Genomic DNA, 16,563 nt, shown 5'->3' with positions numbered 1-16,563 from the left:
AGCAAGTGATGGTTAACCTACATTTCAGTTAAATGGTTAATGAGTCGTCATATTGTTATCATAGAATGACATGCATCGAGATGATTTACTTAAGATGTTATTTGACATAAATAATAGTTTTTGTTTAGTTCCACAATTAGGGTAGTAGAGGTAGCGGTCTTATCCACTAAGCTATGCTCTGATTGACTTCTACATTGCAGGTACGTATTGATCTTTAGTTATATATGTATATATATATATATATATGGCTCGTAGAATTACAAGATTGAGGTGAGATTAAAACTTTCGGATATATAAAGAATATTTGCTAATGTCATATTCAAGTTATCTCTTTTGAGTTTATTATATGTTCGACATCTAAATAAATATACATGCAGTATATATAATAAATTAGAATAGTGAATACAATGACGAAAAAGCCCCCAAATGAGTAAGAAAGAAAAGAGAGAATTGAGGACAAGACAAGGTAATGAGGATGTAAAGTTGTATATTGGATGATAGGGCATTCATGTGCTTTGGTGAAAAACACCAAAACATATTTATAGTGATATTGGTTTTGGAAAGCAACTTGTAGAGAGTTGAAAGGGATCATTTCCCTTCACACACATAACCCAATTGGAGATAAAGTTTGGTTGATGACTTGATGCTGCTAATCCTCTTCTTGGATTGGCTTACTTTAACCACATATTCTTAGAATGGGAGAGAGAGAACAGAGTTGGTTGAATATGCTAGTGTATTTATGTTCTATGGTATCACTTTATTTATGTTCTATGGTATCTCTTTTGGGATCGTTTTAAGAATGTTCTAGCTTGATTCTTGTTTTTCTTCCACCTCAAGTATTTATATCACAAACTTAGGTAACATAAAGGAGACATCAAATATATACAAAAGTAGTCCATGATAATATTATTAATAAATAGTCAAATTCAACTCAACTCTACATACCTCAGAAATTTAGAAAACTAACCTGATTCCATACTACAAATTTCAACGTAATTAGATTTCTTGTAATCTTGATTCTATTGTACCCTTTATAGGTTAAAATACAAATTCATATTAAGTCATTTGGACAACATTTAAAATTTGAGAGATTCTAACTTTTGACTTCTTAAGTTGAAGGATAGGTCTAAACTAATTGAATTATGCTTTAATTGACATAATATGTTAAATATACCATAAATATTTGAAGGTATGAGTTAGTAGCTATGAGTTAGTTTAACTAATAAAGTATTTCAATGGTTAAAATTGAAAACATGATAACTATGAATTTCCATATCCCAAAACAGGATGTAAATTAAAATTATTCAGTATCTATCACTTTTGCGTGACTATTTCCTACTCCACACCTCTGTTGGCAAAAAGTACAACAAATAAAGAATCCATGGTGGGATTGGGGTTTATTTTCCCTCTTATTGAGTTTAGGATGGTGCTTTAAAAGAGTTTTTTTTTCCCCCTTTTTTTAAACTTAGAAATGGAATGGCAAGTTTTGCATGCTGTGAACCCATGATAAATGGTCAATTGGGACAATTGTAAATATAGCAATCAGATTTAATGTATTAGTCGATATAACACAATGCAAAAGAATTTTTAAATATAACAAAATTTAGATCTGGAATCTATCAATAATTGAATCTATCGGTTTTGTCATATTTGTAATTCTTCAAAAAATTGTTAGCCTAAAAGTACTACGTATTACAATTATGTTAATTATATGAAAGAGAAAAACATAATTCGAATTTTTGAGACATACTTAAAATATTATGAAATTTAAGGATTAAATAAATAAAATATTTAAATACGGTGTAATTTTTCAAGGAAAAAAAAAATCCAATGTGGTAATGTATGATGGGTTGAAGAAGTCATTTTTAAATAAACATAGAAATAGTAATGGTCAGTTTGAGATACTTTTTTAATAAAAGTGTTTTTAAGTAAAGTATCAACCATAAGAAATATTTTGAAGAAGTACTAACTAATTAAGTGATTTCTTAAAAAGTATTTTTAAATTGTTTTAAAACTTTGGTAGTACTTGAATGCATCTCGAGTAGCATCCATTTTGATGCATCCCACTCTTATCACTCACATAAAAATATAATTAAAATATTTCAAAAAAAAAAAAGAACAAAGGGGTTTGTCATATGTCAAATTATGATGGACAATTAGTGAAATGTACAAAAATATGTGCTACCCTAAATGCACCTAAGTATTTTTCTTAATACTTTGCTTGTCTAACCAAATATCAAGAAAACTTTGTACTCTTACGGAAGTCGTCGTAAGTATGTGTTTAGTTAATAGGTGTTAAAAGGACATTCTAAGTGGGAATATTTGCCATGTGAACTATCAAGTCGAGGCATCAAGACGATCTGCAAGGAAGATACTCATGCCAATATGGTCCTGTACCAAACATGCTTCAATGCTTAATAAATATTTAGACCAAGATAGTGTCAAACTAAGCTAGAATAGTATTGCATACCTTTCTAGTGGAATTAACTAACATCCATACCTAACATGAGAGTGAAAATTAATCAAAGATGTGGCACGTGCTTGACTTGTTTTGTACCTAGCTCAATAGAATACTTGACCTAACAACTTTCTAATCGTATCAATCAAGCTCAATTGACGCAGCAAGCTCGTTTAGCTTCGTCAGAAATGTTATTACATGTGTGAATCCATATGGTTCTCTTAATGGTCTACACATTGTGCACCTCTAAGCCACTCTAACATGCATAAATCAAAGATAAACATAATCAACCAAAACTTCTTTTTAAAAACAGAAACATGTACTAAATCATACCATATTCAAAGATATGATTTAACAAAGAAGAGGATATATGGTGGATTGAGATGGTGGGTTGAAAGAGAGAGTTGTTTCAAGAGATAGTTGTTTCTTTCTCATTTTCATATCAAAAGCTTTCTTTTGATCTCAAGGGAAATGTGCAGTTTCCTTTTAAACTCAAAGCCACCACTTGTAACCTTTTGTAATAAATTAGATTAAAAAGGAAAGGGTTTCCAATTTATAAACAAAACAATCTTTCATGTGAAAAAGAGACATCTTTGTGGAGTCCATTTTGTAAGTTCAATTTTTGTGAAATATTCTATCTTTTTTTCTTTTTCCTTTGGCCTTTGAGCGGTTGTAAATGCAACACGCTTAAAAGCAAAAAGGGAAAAGGAATATGAGAAAGGTATTCATGGTTGTGCCCACCAAAGTACTTGTTTAACTTAATAGATTAATAGTATTTTTGTTTCTAAAAGTTATATTTTTGGTACCTAAAATTTGGTTCATGTTGTTTTTGGGTTTTTAAATTTTCTCTCTAATAATTTCTCGTTGTTGTAAGGTTTTGAGAGGAGAACAAAAATATCGAAGATACCACAATTTAGTATTTTTTAGTATCCTCTTTTGGGTCAAAAAGATGTCTTTTTCCGATTTTTGTTCTTTCTCTTATTCTTGAAGGGAGTTAATGGTGTTTATTTGTTTGGTGTTTGCTTTCATCGATAGTTCGATTTAATGAATTTATGTTTAAAAAAAGAAATTTATCTCCACAATTTACTTTTGATAACACCCATGGTCCATCCATCAAATTCTTGGGAGATTTATACAGATGATCCAAAAATTGGGTCCAAAATGTCAAATGACCTAAATTTTCAAGATAATATCAAATGATCTTTTGTTGACGTCAAATCTAGATAAAATTACCAAAATGAAACTCTGGCACATACAGAATAACCTCTCACTCTCTCTACCTATCACTCTCTCGCACTCTCGCCTCATCACCTCTCTCACTCCATCTTTCCTCTCTCACATGACTCTCCTCTTTTACAGATCAGTTGTCTCGTCTGGTCTCATCCGATCTTGCTCTCGTCCGGTCTTATCTGGTCTCTCTCTCGTCCGCCCTCTGTAGCCTTACTCTGCCTGAGTTGGTCGCTTTGGAATTGTCTGTGTGGTGTAATGCTAGAGAAAGTGTAGCCGTCTTCGATCTAGAATGAGGAGGGAGGTGTGATTTAGAGAAGAAAGAAAAGGGGAAAAAATAAAGGAAAAAATAAAGGGGAAAAGAAGAAGAAGAGGAGATGCGATCTGGAGAAGAAAGAAAATAAAATAAATAAAAGGAAAGGAAAGATAGTAACATAATTTTATTTGTCTATGACATGAGCAGAAGATCATTTAACATTTTTCTGAAAATTTGGGTTATTTGACATTTTAAGTCATTTTTTAGATCATCCATACATTTTTTTCCCAGTTTCTTCCTGAATTACTAATACGCCTGTTTTTAAAGAGAAAGAAACTTCGTTTCTTAATTTTTAATTATTGTTTTTAAAATATATATATATATATTCCCTATCATCTCTTTCTCTTCTTTCTACCTCTCCTCCGTCTTCTTTCTTTCATTCAAATCATCCTTGCCGCCAACTGTAGTTTACTTCTTAAATCATTTTTTTAAAAATGTTTGAAATATAATTTTAGTTCACGTAATTTAAAATTTATTCAATTTTAGTCTATATTTTTAATAATTTTCAGTTTAATTATACACTGGTTAATTTTAAATTATTTATTTTTACTCATTCATTTTAATTGATTTCTAATTATCATTAACATTGTTGATATGTAAGTGAAAAAAAAGTTTTTTTTTTTGTTAGAATGACAAAATATAGTTTTTTTAAGGGACATTGTGATTACATGAAGGAATACAACTTATCAAGACAATAAAATTATTCTATTTAGAAACTAGTTAAATTTCATTGCACAAAAAGACGCTTGGATGATAATGTGAAACATAAATTAATGTCACCTTGGCCAAATATAATTTTTTTTGTAACATTTTCTTCTTTTGCATTGTATTTTTATTTGTTTAAAAAATATTAAATATGGCAACTCACAAGATAATTGAATTGTGCTCAAATTAAGTAAATATAGATTTTAGTTTCATAATGTTTGGATCTTTTTTCAATTTAGTACTTATGATTTAAATTTTTTTCCTTATTTCAATTATGCTATTTTATTTTCATTAAAATATGTTAAATGTGGCTAGTGGTACAATTGACGTAAAATAATATACATCTTGCTTCAAAATGTTATATTTAATCCGTCGTAGATGATTGTGGAGGATGAATTTGTCAATCATATCAAGTGGATTGATGATTTTTACCATTCGCTACAAATTTTGATCATGTTCTAAACTTTCTAGATGATATTTAATTGAATTATTTCTAGTTAGAAAAATAGTAAAAGTAATATTGAGCTTTAAAGGCTGACCTTTTAACTTCTAAAATAAAAAATACGTTAATACTTTATTTATTCTTTTTATATATAGTTTATTTCTTTTACATTTCATTACAAAAATTATGTCATTTTTTTTTATATAGAATAGGAAAAGTCTTTTATTTATGTAAATCTAAAAAACAATACTAGCTCATGACAGCAATCAAATTAAATAACATGATAATTAACTAGTTAATGTCAATCCAAGAAACTCTTTAAAAAAAATCAATTGATATATAAAAATAATATGGGTTAGTGATCAAATAAAACGTGTAATTCAAGACTCTAAAATAGACGTAAATTTCAAAATTTACATTAACAAAAAAATATTATCTTTTTGGTCTCTAAATTTTGACTCTAGTTTCTATTTGGTCCATAATTTTAAAATGTTACACATTTAGTCCTTAAATTTTTAGTTTTGTTTCCCTTTAGTACCTAAATTTCAAAATAATACAATTTTATCCTTGAGATTTTACTTTTATTTCAATTTAGTACTTAAGTTTCAAAATTTTATATTTTTAACCTCAATTTTTCATTAGATACTCACATTCAATCATTTACGTAAATTTCTATTAATTAATTAAAAATAATTATGAATTTAAATTTTNATAAAAAATTAATATTTTATAAAAAAAATGAGTTTAAAAATACAAATTTTAAAACATAGAGACTAAATTGAAACAAAATTCAAATATCAGTAAAATTGAAATTTAGAGACTAAGATTAAACCAAATTCAAAACTTAGACGAAATATTTAATATTTTAGAGCGTATAAACTAAATTCAAACTAGACTCAAAACCTCGAACAAATATATATTTTTCCAACAAACACACGAAAAATTTGATGGTAAATTAAATAATAATAATTTTTAAAAAAATAAAATAAAATAGTGTAGTTATAGTATTAAAAAGGCCAAAAGCGGCAAGTACGCATCGAGAAACGGACAGCGTTGGAAATGGTGAAAACTCTCCAACGCACCCTCTCCAACCGCATCTCCCCCACCTCCGCCATAACTGCTGCCACGTGTCTCTTCTTCTTCCCTTCTCTCCAATCCCATCGCATTTAGCCAAAAAAACTGAAACGCAGTGTATGTATTATGACAATTGTATCAAAAATAAATAAATAACAAAACTCTCCAGTTTTAATTTAATTTCAGAAACCAATGCCCTTCTAGAAATCAAATCACTACTCTGATTGTTTCGAGGGTAAAATAATGGCCGGGAATGAGTGGATTAATGGGTATTTGGAGGCGATATTGGATACTGGTGCGACGGCCATTGAAGACCAGAAGCCGGCGACGGCGGCGGCGAATTTGAGCGACAGAGGTCATTTCAATCCGACGAAATACTTCGTGGAGGAAGTTGTTAGCGGCGTCGATGAATCTGACCTTCATCGGACATGGCTCAAGGTCGTCGCCACTCGCAACACTCGCGAGCGGAGCTCAAGACTTGAGAATATGTGTTGGCGGATTTGGCATCTCACTCGCAAGAAGAAGCAGGTTCCCTTCTAATTTTCCCTCTTTCTTTTTCTTTTCTTTTTTACTTTTTCTAAACCATTCAAAAATATTTTCATTTGTTTCTACCATTCCTCCCTAATCCTTTCAAAACTATCCTTACACAATTCATCTTTCAGCGCTCACCACCATTTTTATTAACAAAATTTTCATAGTAATCACCATCGAAGGGTTCCTTCTACGCCGATTTAATATCCACTTGTTTTTGTTTTTAAGATTAATTGAGCTACGTGTAAGTTGATTAATTCGAAATATTAAATTTTTGAAAGAATATGAAAATTGTATAATAAAAAGTCAATTTTAGTCTCTTTAGTTTAAAATTGGTTCAATTTTAGTCAATCTATACCATAAATTGGACCGCTAGTTTGTTGCTAATCTTTTAAAAGTTTTTTTTGGTTATATATTAATACTTTTACTGTAAATTTTGAAACCATTTTATTTTCTTACTTGAAAATTACAATTATTACTATTTAACCAATTCTAATAAAAAAAATTAACTATAAATTAGATTTCAGATTTATTGGATGTATATAGACGACATTTTAACTAAATAATAGTTATCTTTTTTTCTTTGTTCGTGATGAACAGCGATGGATATTTTTTTTTTCCAGAAATTGTTCTGCGTTCTTTCTTCTTTGGAATATACATGTGAATTTTGCATCTTCTTTTGCTTTTTTCTTTTCTCTTTTTCTGCCATTGATGTGATTCTGAAGCTTTTGGTTCGTTTGATCGATAAGATTCGAAACTTTTGCACTGTTTGTTTTCTACTCAGAGAATCTTTGAGAGGTGGAGGTCGTCCACCGAAGCTGATTCTGTAAACGCTCAGCTTTTTGTCCTATTCTACATACCTTTTTTTTAATAATAAACTTGTAATAATATTATAGAATATAGATAATATAGGTTAAGTTTAACTTTATAGGATTAATTTAGGGTTATAGGTTAAGAGAGTTTTGCGAATTTGAGCATAGCTTGGTGGATAATATATTGGTGTTTTAATTTAGTGTTTAACATGTTTCGATTGCCTCTTAATTTGTCTTAGATCTAAAAAGTTATACAAAAACTTAAAGATTTACTCCTCTTAAACAGGTTACATATTAAGTTTATATATAGAGGGGATTGTTTTCAAATATAGGAAAATGAATCAAAATATTTATAAATGATAGACAACGATAGACTACTATAATATGTCTATCATAGCTACCAATCACGATTTATTATAGATAAACTGTGATATTTTACTATTATGTGTAAATATTTTTAGTAGTTTTATCAAGTAATTTCCCTATATATATAGTTAAAATGAAAATTGGTCAGAAAATTTGTTAATGTTGTTGGATACTAATAGTTTTTTTACGGGTGTAGTTTGACTAAATTGAAGTGTTTTTAATTATAGAAACCAAATTTAAACAATATAGGTTTCATTTGGTAATCATTTCATTTTTTGTTTTTTTATTTTTATAAACTATGTCTATTTTCTTTTAATTTCTTATAATGATTTGCATCTATAGGAGTTTAATTTTACTTAAATTTTAAAAACAAAAAATAAGTTTTCAAAAACTAATTTTTTTAGTTTTCAAATTTTGACTTTGTTTTGAAAACATAGGTAGAAAGTAGATAACAAAGCAAGAAACATAAAATATAATTTCGGTCTTTGTAAATTTGGATCATTCCATGTTGGTTTTTATATCTTTAGATATCCAAATTTAGTGATTGTACTTTCAATAAATCTTGAAAATAGTTCATGCAAGTAGTTTATTCGTTATTTTGGAAACATATTCACATAAAGTGTATTTTAGATTATTACTCCTTAGACATTGGTTTGGGCCTTGTAATTTTTGTTTGTAACTATTATACTTGTGAAAAGGTAACAAGTCCCTAGATTGAAATTTTCTTTAAAAAGTTCAGTGGGAAATAACATGTATGAAACATGGGCAAAACTAGATGTGAATTGTGAATCAATTATTTGGTCATCCATATGACTTGAATACATCAAAAGTTGTAATGTTGGGAGCCCATTGTTAAATCTTTCAAAGTACTTTGAACTTAATTGTATAGTATAAATACCAAGAAGTTGCCAGAGCCAGAGTGATTTGAAAAAGAAGGTAGAAACTAAAATGCTTTAACTTACTGTTTTCTTGTATTTATAAGTGATCGATAATTATATTCTTAAATTGATAAAATCATTTTAATGCAATAAAATATGTAGATAGTATCAAATTTTGTCCATTGGAATATGTACTTCTGCTTGCAATGGCTAAATGATGTAGGCATTGGCAATGTAAGTCTTCCTGTTTGCATTAGATATGCTATGAAGTGTTTGTGAAAGCTTTAGGGTCTATCTAGATCGACTTTTAAAGTGCTTTTTGATGTATATACAAACTTGCAAGTTACAAGAATCTCGCTACGTTTGTCCCGATCACTTTGATTAAAAGAAACGATGTTTTCTTTTGCTGAAAGGGAAATAATTTTTGGATTATTACTTGGTGCACTCAAAGTTTTTGTGTACAGTTGGAATGGGAGGAGCTTCAACGGTTCACAAATCGGAGATTGGAGCGGGAACAAGGACGGATGGATGTGACGGAAGATATGTCGGAAGACTTATCAGAAGGAGAAAAGGGGGATGCCGGGAGCGAAATGGTGCAAAACGAGACTCCAAAGGTAGAGTTCCAGAGGACTTCTTCCAACTTCGAAGTTTGGTCTGAAGATAAAAAGGAAAGGAAACTTTATATTATTCTCATCAGGTAACCATTTTTTTAATTCAATAAGAATGCACCTAAATAACTCAACTATATGTTTATCCTCCAATATTCTTGTTGAGCTTCATCACAGCTTGCACGGTTTGGTTCGGGGAGATAACATGGAGCTTGGTCGCGATTCTGACACTGGTGGACAGGTGCAAAACAATGTCATTTGAAGAAAATTAAATTATAACTAGATTTGTATTATCTGATCTTGTTTAAATGGTGTTTCTATCTTAAAACCATACCTTTTCAGGTCAAGTATGTTGTAGAGCTTTCTCGTGCTCTAGCACAAATGCCGGGGGTATATAGAGTGGACCTTTTTACTCGGCAGATCTTGTCAACAGAAGTTGATTGGAGCTACGGTGAGCCAACGGAGATGCTAAGTACCGGAACCGATGAAGGTGATGGTGATGTCGGAGAAAGCAGTGGAGCTTATATCATAAGAATTCCGTTTGGTCCACGGGACAAGTATTTGCGGAAAGAATTACTATGGCCCCATATTCAAGAGTTTGTAGATGGAGCTTTAGCACATGTTCTTAATATGTCCAAAGCTTTAGGAGAACAAATTGGTGGTGGTCAACCTGTGTGGCCATATGTCATCCATGGACATTATGCCGATGCTGGAGATAGTGCTGCTCTTCTCTCAGGTGCTTTGAATGTCCCGATGGTGTTGACAGGACACTCACTCGGAAGAAACAAGCTCGAACAACTTCTCAAGCAGGGACGCCAATCAAAAGAAGATATTAATTCAAACTATAAAATAATGAGGAGGATCGAAGCAGAAGAGCTTTCTCTTGATGCAGCGGAACTTGTGATAACAAGTACCAAACAGGAAATAGACGAGCAATGGGGACTTTATGATGGATTTGATGTCAAACTTGAGAAAGTGTTGCGGGCTCGGGCTCGGCGTGGAGTAATTTCCCATGGTCGGTACATGCCGAGGATGGTGGTAAGATCTTCAGTTTTTTCATCTTTTATTGCCAAAGTTAACCATAAGTGAAAATGTAAGAGGTAGATTTTCGCTATATGTTACTTTGTTTGGACATTCTAATGAAGAACTCAAGACCGAAGTTCTTTGCAGGTCATTCCTCCCGGTATGGATTTCAGCAATGTTGTGGTTCCGGAAGATGCACCTGATGCTGATGGCGAATTAACACAACTTACAAGCGACGGGTCCTCTCCAAAAGCGATTCCAACAATATGGGCTGATGTAAGTGTCCAATTTTTATGTCCCTCCACTCCTCCTTTCACTCTTATTGAACCATCTTACATTACATTGTTACTTCTCGTCTTAAGTTATATAATTGTATATTAGGTGATGCGTTTTCTTACCAACCCCCACAAACCTATGATATTGGCTTTGTCGAGACCGGATCCAAAGAAGAATATAACCACTCTCTTGAAAGCCTTCGGAGAGTGTCGTCCATTGAGAGAACTTGCTAATCTAGTAAGTTGAATTTTTCAATAATATGATTAAGTTATGAACTATATGATAAATGCCTTTTGACAAATCATGTTTTTTTTTCCTCTGCAGACACTGATCATGGGGAATAGAGATGATATCGATGAGATGTCAGCCGGTAATGCTAGCGTGCTCACAACAGTTATAAAATTTATCGACAAATATGATCTTTATGGTCAAGTGGCATACCCAAAGCATCATAAACAATCTGATGTTCCAGACATATACCGGCTTGCAGCAAAAACAAAGGTTAGATTTTTTTGAGATCACGGATCTCATTTGCTTCTCATAACCACACCCTTATGTGACATTACAACTTGTTTTTGAAACATTGCTAGGGTGTTTTCATTAATCCAGCATTGGTCGAACCGTTCGGGCTTACCTTGATTGAGGTTTTTTTTTTTTTAATGGTTATCATTAGATATGCTATGTGATTTATTGGTTTCTCTTGGCTGATCAAAAACTCAGTTGGATTTATGCCTCTGAATTATTGTAGGCTGCCGCACATGGACTCCCAATGGTGGCAACTAAAAATGGCGGACCGGTTGACATTCATCGAGTAAAGAGAACCTAAAAAACTGATCTGAAATTCTTATCATGAACTCATATTTTTATTCATACAATCTGAGTAACAATGTGAACTTGTTTTTGTGATTTTAGGCACTAAACAATGGTCTACTTGTGGACCCTCATGATCAGCAAGCAATTGCTGATGCTTTGCTAAAGTTGCTATCAGAGAAGAACTTGTGGAATGACTGTAGGAAAAATGGTTTGAAGAACATACACCTGTTCTCCTGGCCAGCGCATTGCCGCACGTACTTGACTCGAGTGGCAGCCTGCCGCATGAGGCACCCACAGTGGCAAACCGACACCCCAGGGGACGAAATATCCACCGAGGAATCCTTCAATGATTCACTGAAGGACGTCCAAGATATGTCACTCAGACTTTCGGTTGATGGAGAAAAAACATCACTGAATGCATCAGTTGATATTGCTGCATCCACTGATGACCATGATTTGCAGGACCAAGTGAAGCGAGTCTTGAGCAAGATAAAGAGGTCAGGGAATGAATCAACGGAGACTGAAAAAGGGAATAAAATGCTGGAGAATACCCCTGGAAAGTATCCAATTTTGAGACGACGACGCAGGTTGATTGTTATAGCACTTGATTGCTATGAGAGCAATGGGGCTCCAGAAAATAAGATGATCAAGATGTTGCAGGAGATTATTAAAGCTGGTCGTCTTGACACTCAAGTTGCACGAGTCTCAGGCTTTGCTTTATCAACAGCAATGCCATTGGCAGAGACCGCAGAATTCTTAAGGTCTGGAAAAATACAACTTAATGAGTTCGATGCCTTAATCTGCAGTAGTGGAAGTGAGGTTTACTATCCGGGTTCTTACACTGAAGAAGATGGAAAACTGTACCCGGATCCAGATTACGCTTCACATATTGATTATCGTTGGGGATGTGACGGTTTGAAGAAAACAATTCTGAAGTTGTTGAATGCATCTGAAGAAGATTCTGACAAATTCCGTAGTCCGATTCAGGAGGATAGCAAATCGAGTAATGCTCATTGCATCTCCTACTTAGTAAAGAATCCCAATAAGGTAGGTGAAAAGCTAACAACATCACATTGCTATATGTGCAGCTTTACTTGAGCTCACACCAAAAGATTTTCTTTCTTTTCTTTCCTCAGGCGATGAAAGTCGACGATTTGAGGCAGAAGCTTCGGATGCGCGGACTTCGGTGCCATCCAATGTATTGCAGAAGCTCGACTCGAATGCAAATCATTCCTTTACTCGCATCAAGAGCTCAAGCACTCAGGTTTGACACTATACAAATTCAATGAAGTCCATAACAAGTTCTAAACTTATGCTCTTTTTCGTTTTCGCTCGTCTCTCATCTGAAACGATATTAAAAGCCATATTGAAAACCTACAGTCCACTATTACATTGGATTATTTTGGCTCGTTAGACTAGTACATACGAAGATGTTATAATCTCAACTCCATACTTTTTCGTATCAACTGTAGGTACCTTTTCGTGCGATGGAGAATGAACCTTTCGAATATGTATGTATTCCTCGGGGAGGGCGGGGACACCGACTATGAAGAGATGATATCAGGGACTCACAAGACGATAATCATGAAAGGAATGGCGAACGAGGGGTCAGAAGAGCTGCTGAGGACATCAGGAAGCTATGCAAGAGATGACATTGTTCCAGGTGAGAGCCCACTGGTGACATTTGTTAATGGGGATGCAAATGCTGAAGAGATTGCAAGTGCTATAAAGCAAGTTTCATTATCTGCTTCCAAAATGTGAGCTTTTTAAAGAGGCCAATGAAACCAGTTTCTTGCTTCATTCAGTTTCCTATATTAAATTTTTCTTTGTATAGTGGTTAGTAGCTGTTCAATCTAAAAACTTGTTATTGTTGGAGACTGAATTTAAAATATAGATTCATAACTTATTTTCAAAAAAATTTTAATCTTTGAGCCTTTTTAAACACATCATAGATGGACCTAGTGGTAGTGAGAACATCAAAAAAGGTCAAAATGGCCAAGGAATCATGGTGGCCACCTACTAAGAATTTAATATCCTATGAATTTTCCCGATACTTTAAAAGGGTTAGGCGGGATGTTCTATGAGATTAGTGGAGGTGCTCGTAAGCTGGCTCGAATATTCACGGATATCAAAAAAAAAAAAAAAAAAAAACTTTGAGCCTTTAAAATAATATTTTTTATTAAAACATAACTATTTTGGTTTTTATATGTTTTGCCTCTAATATTCTTTATAAAATTATGAATTTTGCTAAAAGTAAAGAGAGGTAATGAACAACGGGAAGAAGGGACAAATGATTATTCTTTAGATGATTCGTATTTTCTACTCCTATATGTTGTTGAATTCAAACGTAGTTAGTGATTATAAAAGTTTTGGAATGTAAATACAATGGATCACGATTTGGAACAACACATAAAGTGAAAAATTGAATATTTGGTTGAGGACATATGTCAATAACTCGGTTTATTGGATAAATAGTGTGGTTTTAAAAATAAATTAGGAAAAAGGGGTATTTTTTAAACTAATTAGGAAAAAAATGTGTTGTTTTCTTGTCTTTATTATAATGGTCTCTTGAAGAGACTCATTTATCTTGAAATAAGTATCATCGTTACATGAAAATAACGGTAAATAAATGGAGTTGAATTGAATATTTGCTGTTTATTTATATAAAAATATTGTTCAAATTTGGACAATGTATAACCGTTTGGAGTGATGGTGGTGTGTTACACTTTTCTTTGTCCCAAGGTTCAAGCCTAAACCCAAACATTTTTTTATTAACTTTTCTTTTCTTGTTTTGAAATTTTCAATCTTAAATATTGATAGTCTATCACTTTGCTATGTAAAAAAATATTATAATTAGTACAACATTAAATATTTGATGAATTAAGTAATTGTAAAATTTTAATTTAATAAAATAGTATTTACAATATGATTTAATATTAAGATAATAATCATTTTAGTTTTAATTTTTTTTAAATGTTTTAGTCTCACACAGTGCATTTTTTCCTTCTTTTATTTATGGAAATTTTAATCTTAAATATTAACAATCCTATAATTTTGCAATAAAAAAATAATTAGTCCATCATTTTTATTTAATACTACAATAGCTAAAATCATATTTTTTAGTAGTAGTTAAAATTTAATTTAAATACTAAATACAAATTCAAAAACTATTTAATTCTTTTATTTTTAAAAATATTTTCTTTATTTAAAGTATATGCTATAGATTAGAAAGCCAAAATTTGAATTCTCAACTCTAAAAGTAGTCGAACTATAAAAAAAAAAAATTAATAATTAAATTATAATTTAAATACTAAAATATCAATCGTTTTAAATTGTAACATAAAAATAATAATAATAATATATCATTCAAATAAACCAAAGTGCAATTAATATATCTTGTTTTATAAATAAAAACACTCGAACACTTTTAATAAATATCAAAAGTAAAATGATTATTATTAAACTAAAATTATATAAACTTGATCCACTGTTTATACATTTTTGTGATGAAAACATGTTATTGTAGATTTTTTAAGATTGTGTTCAAATATAAGAAAATGAACTAAAATATTTATAAATATAACAAAAAAAAATTGTCTATCTACGATAGACTATCCATGTTAGATACAGATAGTAGTCTATCGCAGTCTATTGACAAATACAAATAGTAGTCTATCGCAGATAGACGGTGAAATTTTGCTACCATTTGTAAATATTTTCAGTATTTTTATCATTTAAAATAATTTTTTTTATTGCAAATAAAATTATAAAGTTTCTTGATATATTGATTATTACTTTTTATATATTGTCACTTTAGAAATTTAATGAGAAATAATTTAGAATTTTTCAAGAGTATCTAATGATTTTTATCAATATTTTCATAAAATTAAGATCTTTAATTTTCATCGACATCGATATTTTAAATTTTGATCGATATATTAATTATAACTTTTTCTCATTCATATTGTAAATATATATATATATTAATGATGAAACTGTAATATTTTGAAACCTAAGAATTAAATTGAAATTAAAAGATCAAATTCAAATAAAATTCAAATTTGAAAGGGTAATTTTTAACATTAAGAAATGTCGAAACTAAATTAAAAATAATTACTTAAAATTGAATAATAAAAATATAATATTTTAAAATATAGACTAAATAGTAATTAGATCTAAAATCTAGAGATAAAAAAAATATGTTTTTCTCATAAAAAATAACCTTAAACAATCTAAGTACAACGAAAAAATAATTTAAAAGGAAAAAGAAAAAAGGTAAACAAAAGGGTTAATAAGAATAAATTGAAAAATAAAAATAACTAAAATGGTGAAATGCACTAAAGGACAGAAAAAGAACCCTAATTATCTAAATAACTTTTAGATAATCCGTTTTTCCCAATTTTTCTTAGAAACAGCCTTATCTCTCCAATTGACCCGTCAATAACTGGATGACTTTTGAATTATACTGTTGACTTATTGGTACGATTTAATAAATGATATATTTGTAATAGAAAAATGAAGAAAAAAACCATTTTTTTTATCTTTTGTTAACTTCATTTTTAATATGATCAAATTGAATTATTAAATGTTTTTTCCATCGAAAATAGATTCACCGATAACAAGTTAGATTAATATATTAAATCTATGAGTTGTTTGGGTATTAAATTGAGTTTTAAAGTCTAATATATACAAGGAGTTAGGAAATTTGTGTTTGAAATGTAAAGTTGAGTTGTTAAATCGGATATATGGTGCAATTTTTTTGTAATTTAAAAAAAGAATAATTTTTTAGTGGCTATTTTTGTTTAACCCTCCAATTGTACGCATATTGCCTCAAACTTTTAACACTTAATTGAGATGTTAACTTAAAACATTTACAATATTTTACAAATTTTTATATGTTTATTGTACTTTAGATAGATAAAATACTCTTTATATATATATATCCTTGATTTGGGTTAATTTACACGTATCTCGACTATTCTCACAAGACAACTCGTCTGACCTTACAACATTGGAGTGTTAAGGAAACTCGTA

At 30.7% G+C, this 16,563-nt stretch overlaps 1 protein-coding gene across 1 annotated transcript; it reads left to right on the top strand.

Moving 5' to 3' along the window:
* Positions 1-6,180: 6,180 nt before the first annotated feature.
* Positions 6,181-13,431, top strand: LOC120092858 (probable sucrose-phosphate synthase 2). The gene is made up of 12 exons (XM_039051087.1): positions 6,181-6,750; positions 9,274-9,506; positions 9,595-9,658; positions 9,760-10,455; positions 10,588-10,716; positions 10,822-10,953; positions 11,041-11,217; positions 11,307-11,360; positions 11,465-11,527; positions 11,629-12,576; positions 12,666-12,793; positions 13,002-13,431. Exons 1-12 carry the CDS (start codon positions 6,466-6,468, stop codon positions 13,288-13,290), a joined length of 3,198 nt encoding a protein of 1,065 aa, XP_038907015.1. The 5' UTR covers positions 6,181-6,465; the 3' UTR covers positions 13,291-13,431.
* The last annotated feature ends 3,132 nt before the right edge of the window (positions 13,432-16,563 follow it).

The sequence above is a fragment of the Benincasa hispida genome, chromosome 12, assembly GCF_009727055.1.
Source record: "Benincasa hispida cultivar B227 chromosome 12, ASM972705v1, whole genome shotgun sequence".
Taxonomy (NCBI): Eukaryota; Viridiplantae; Streptophyta; class Magnoliopsida; order Cucurbitales; family Cucurbitaceae; genus Benincasa; species Benincasa hispida.
The sequence above is the reverse complement of the archived record's forward strand: the minus strand, read 5'-3'. Positions and strand labels throughout refer to the sequence as shown.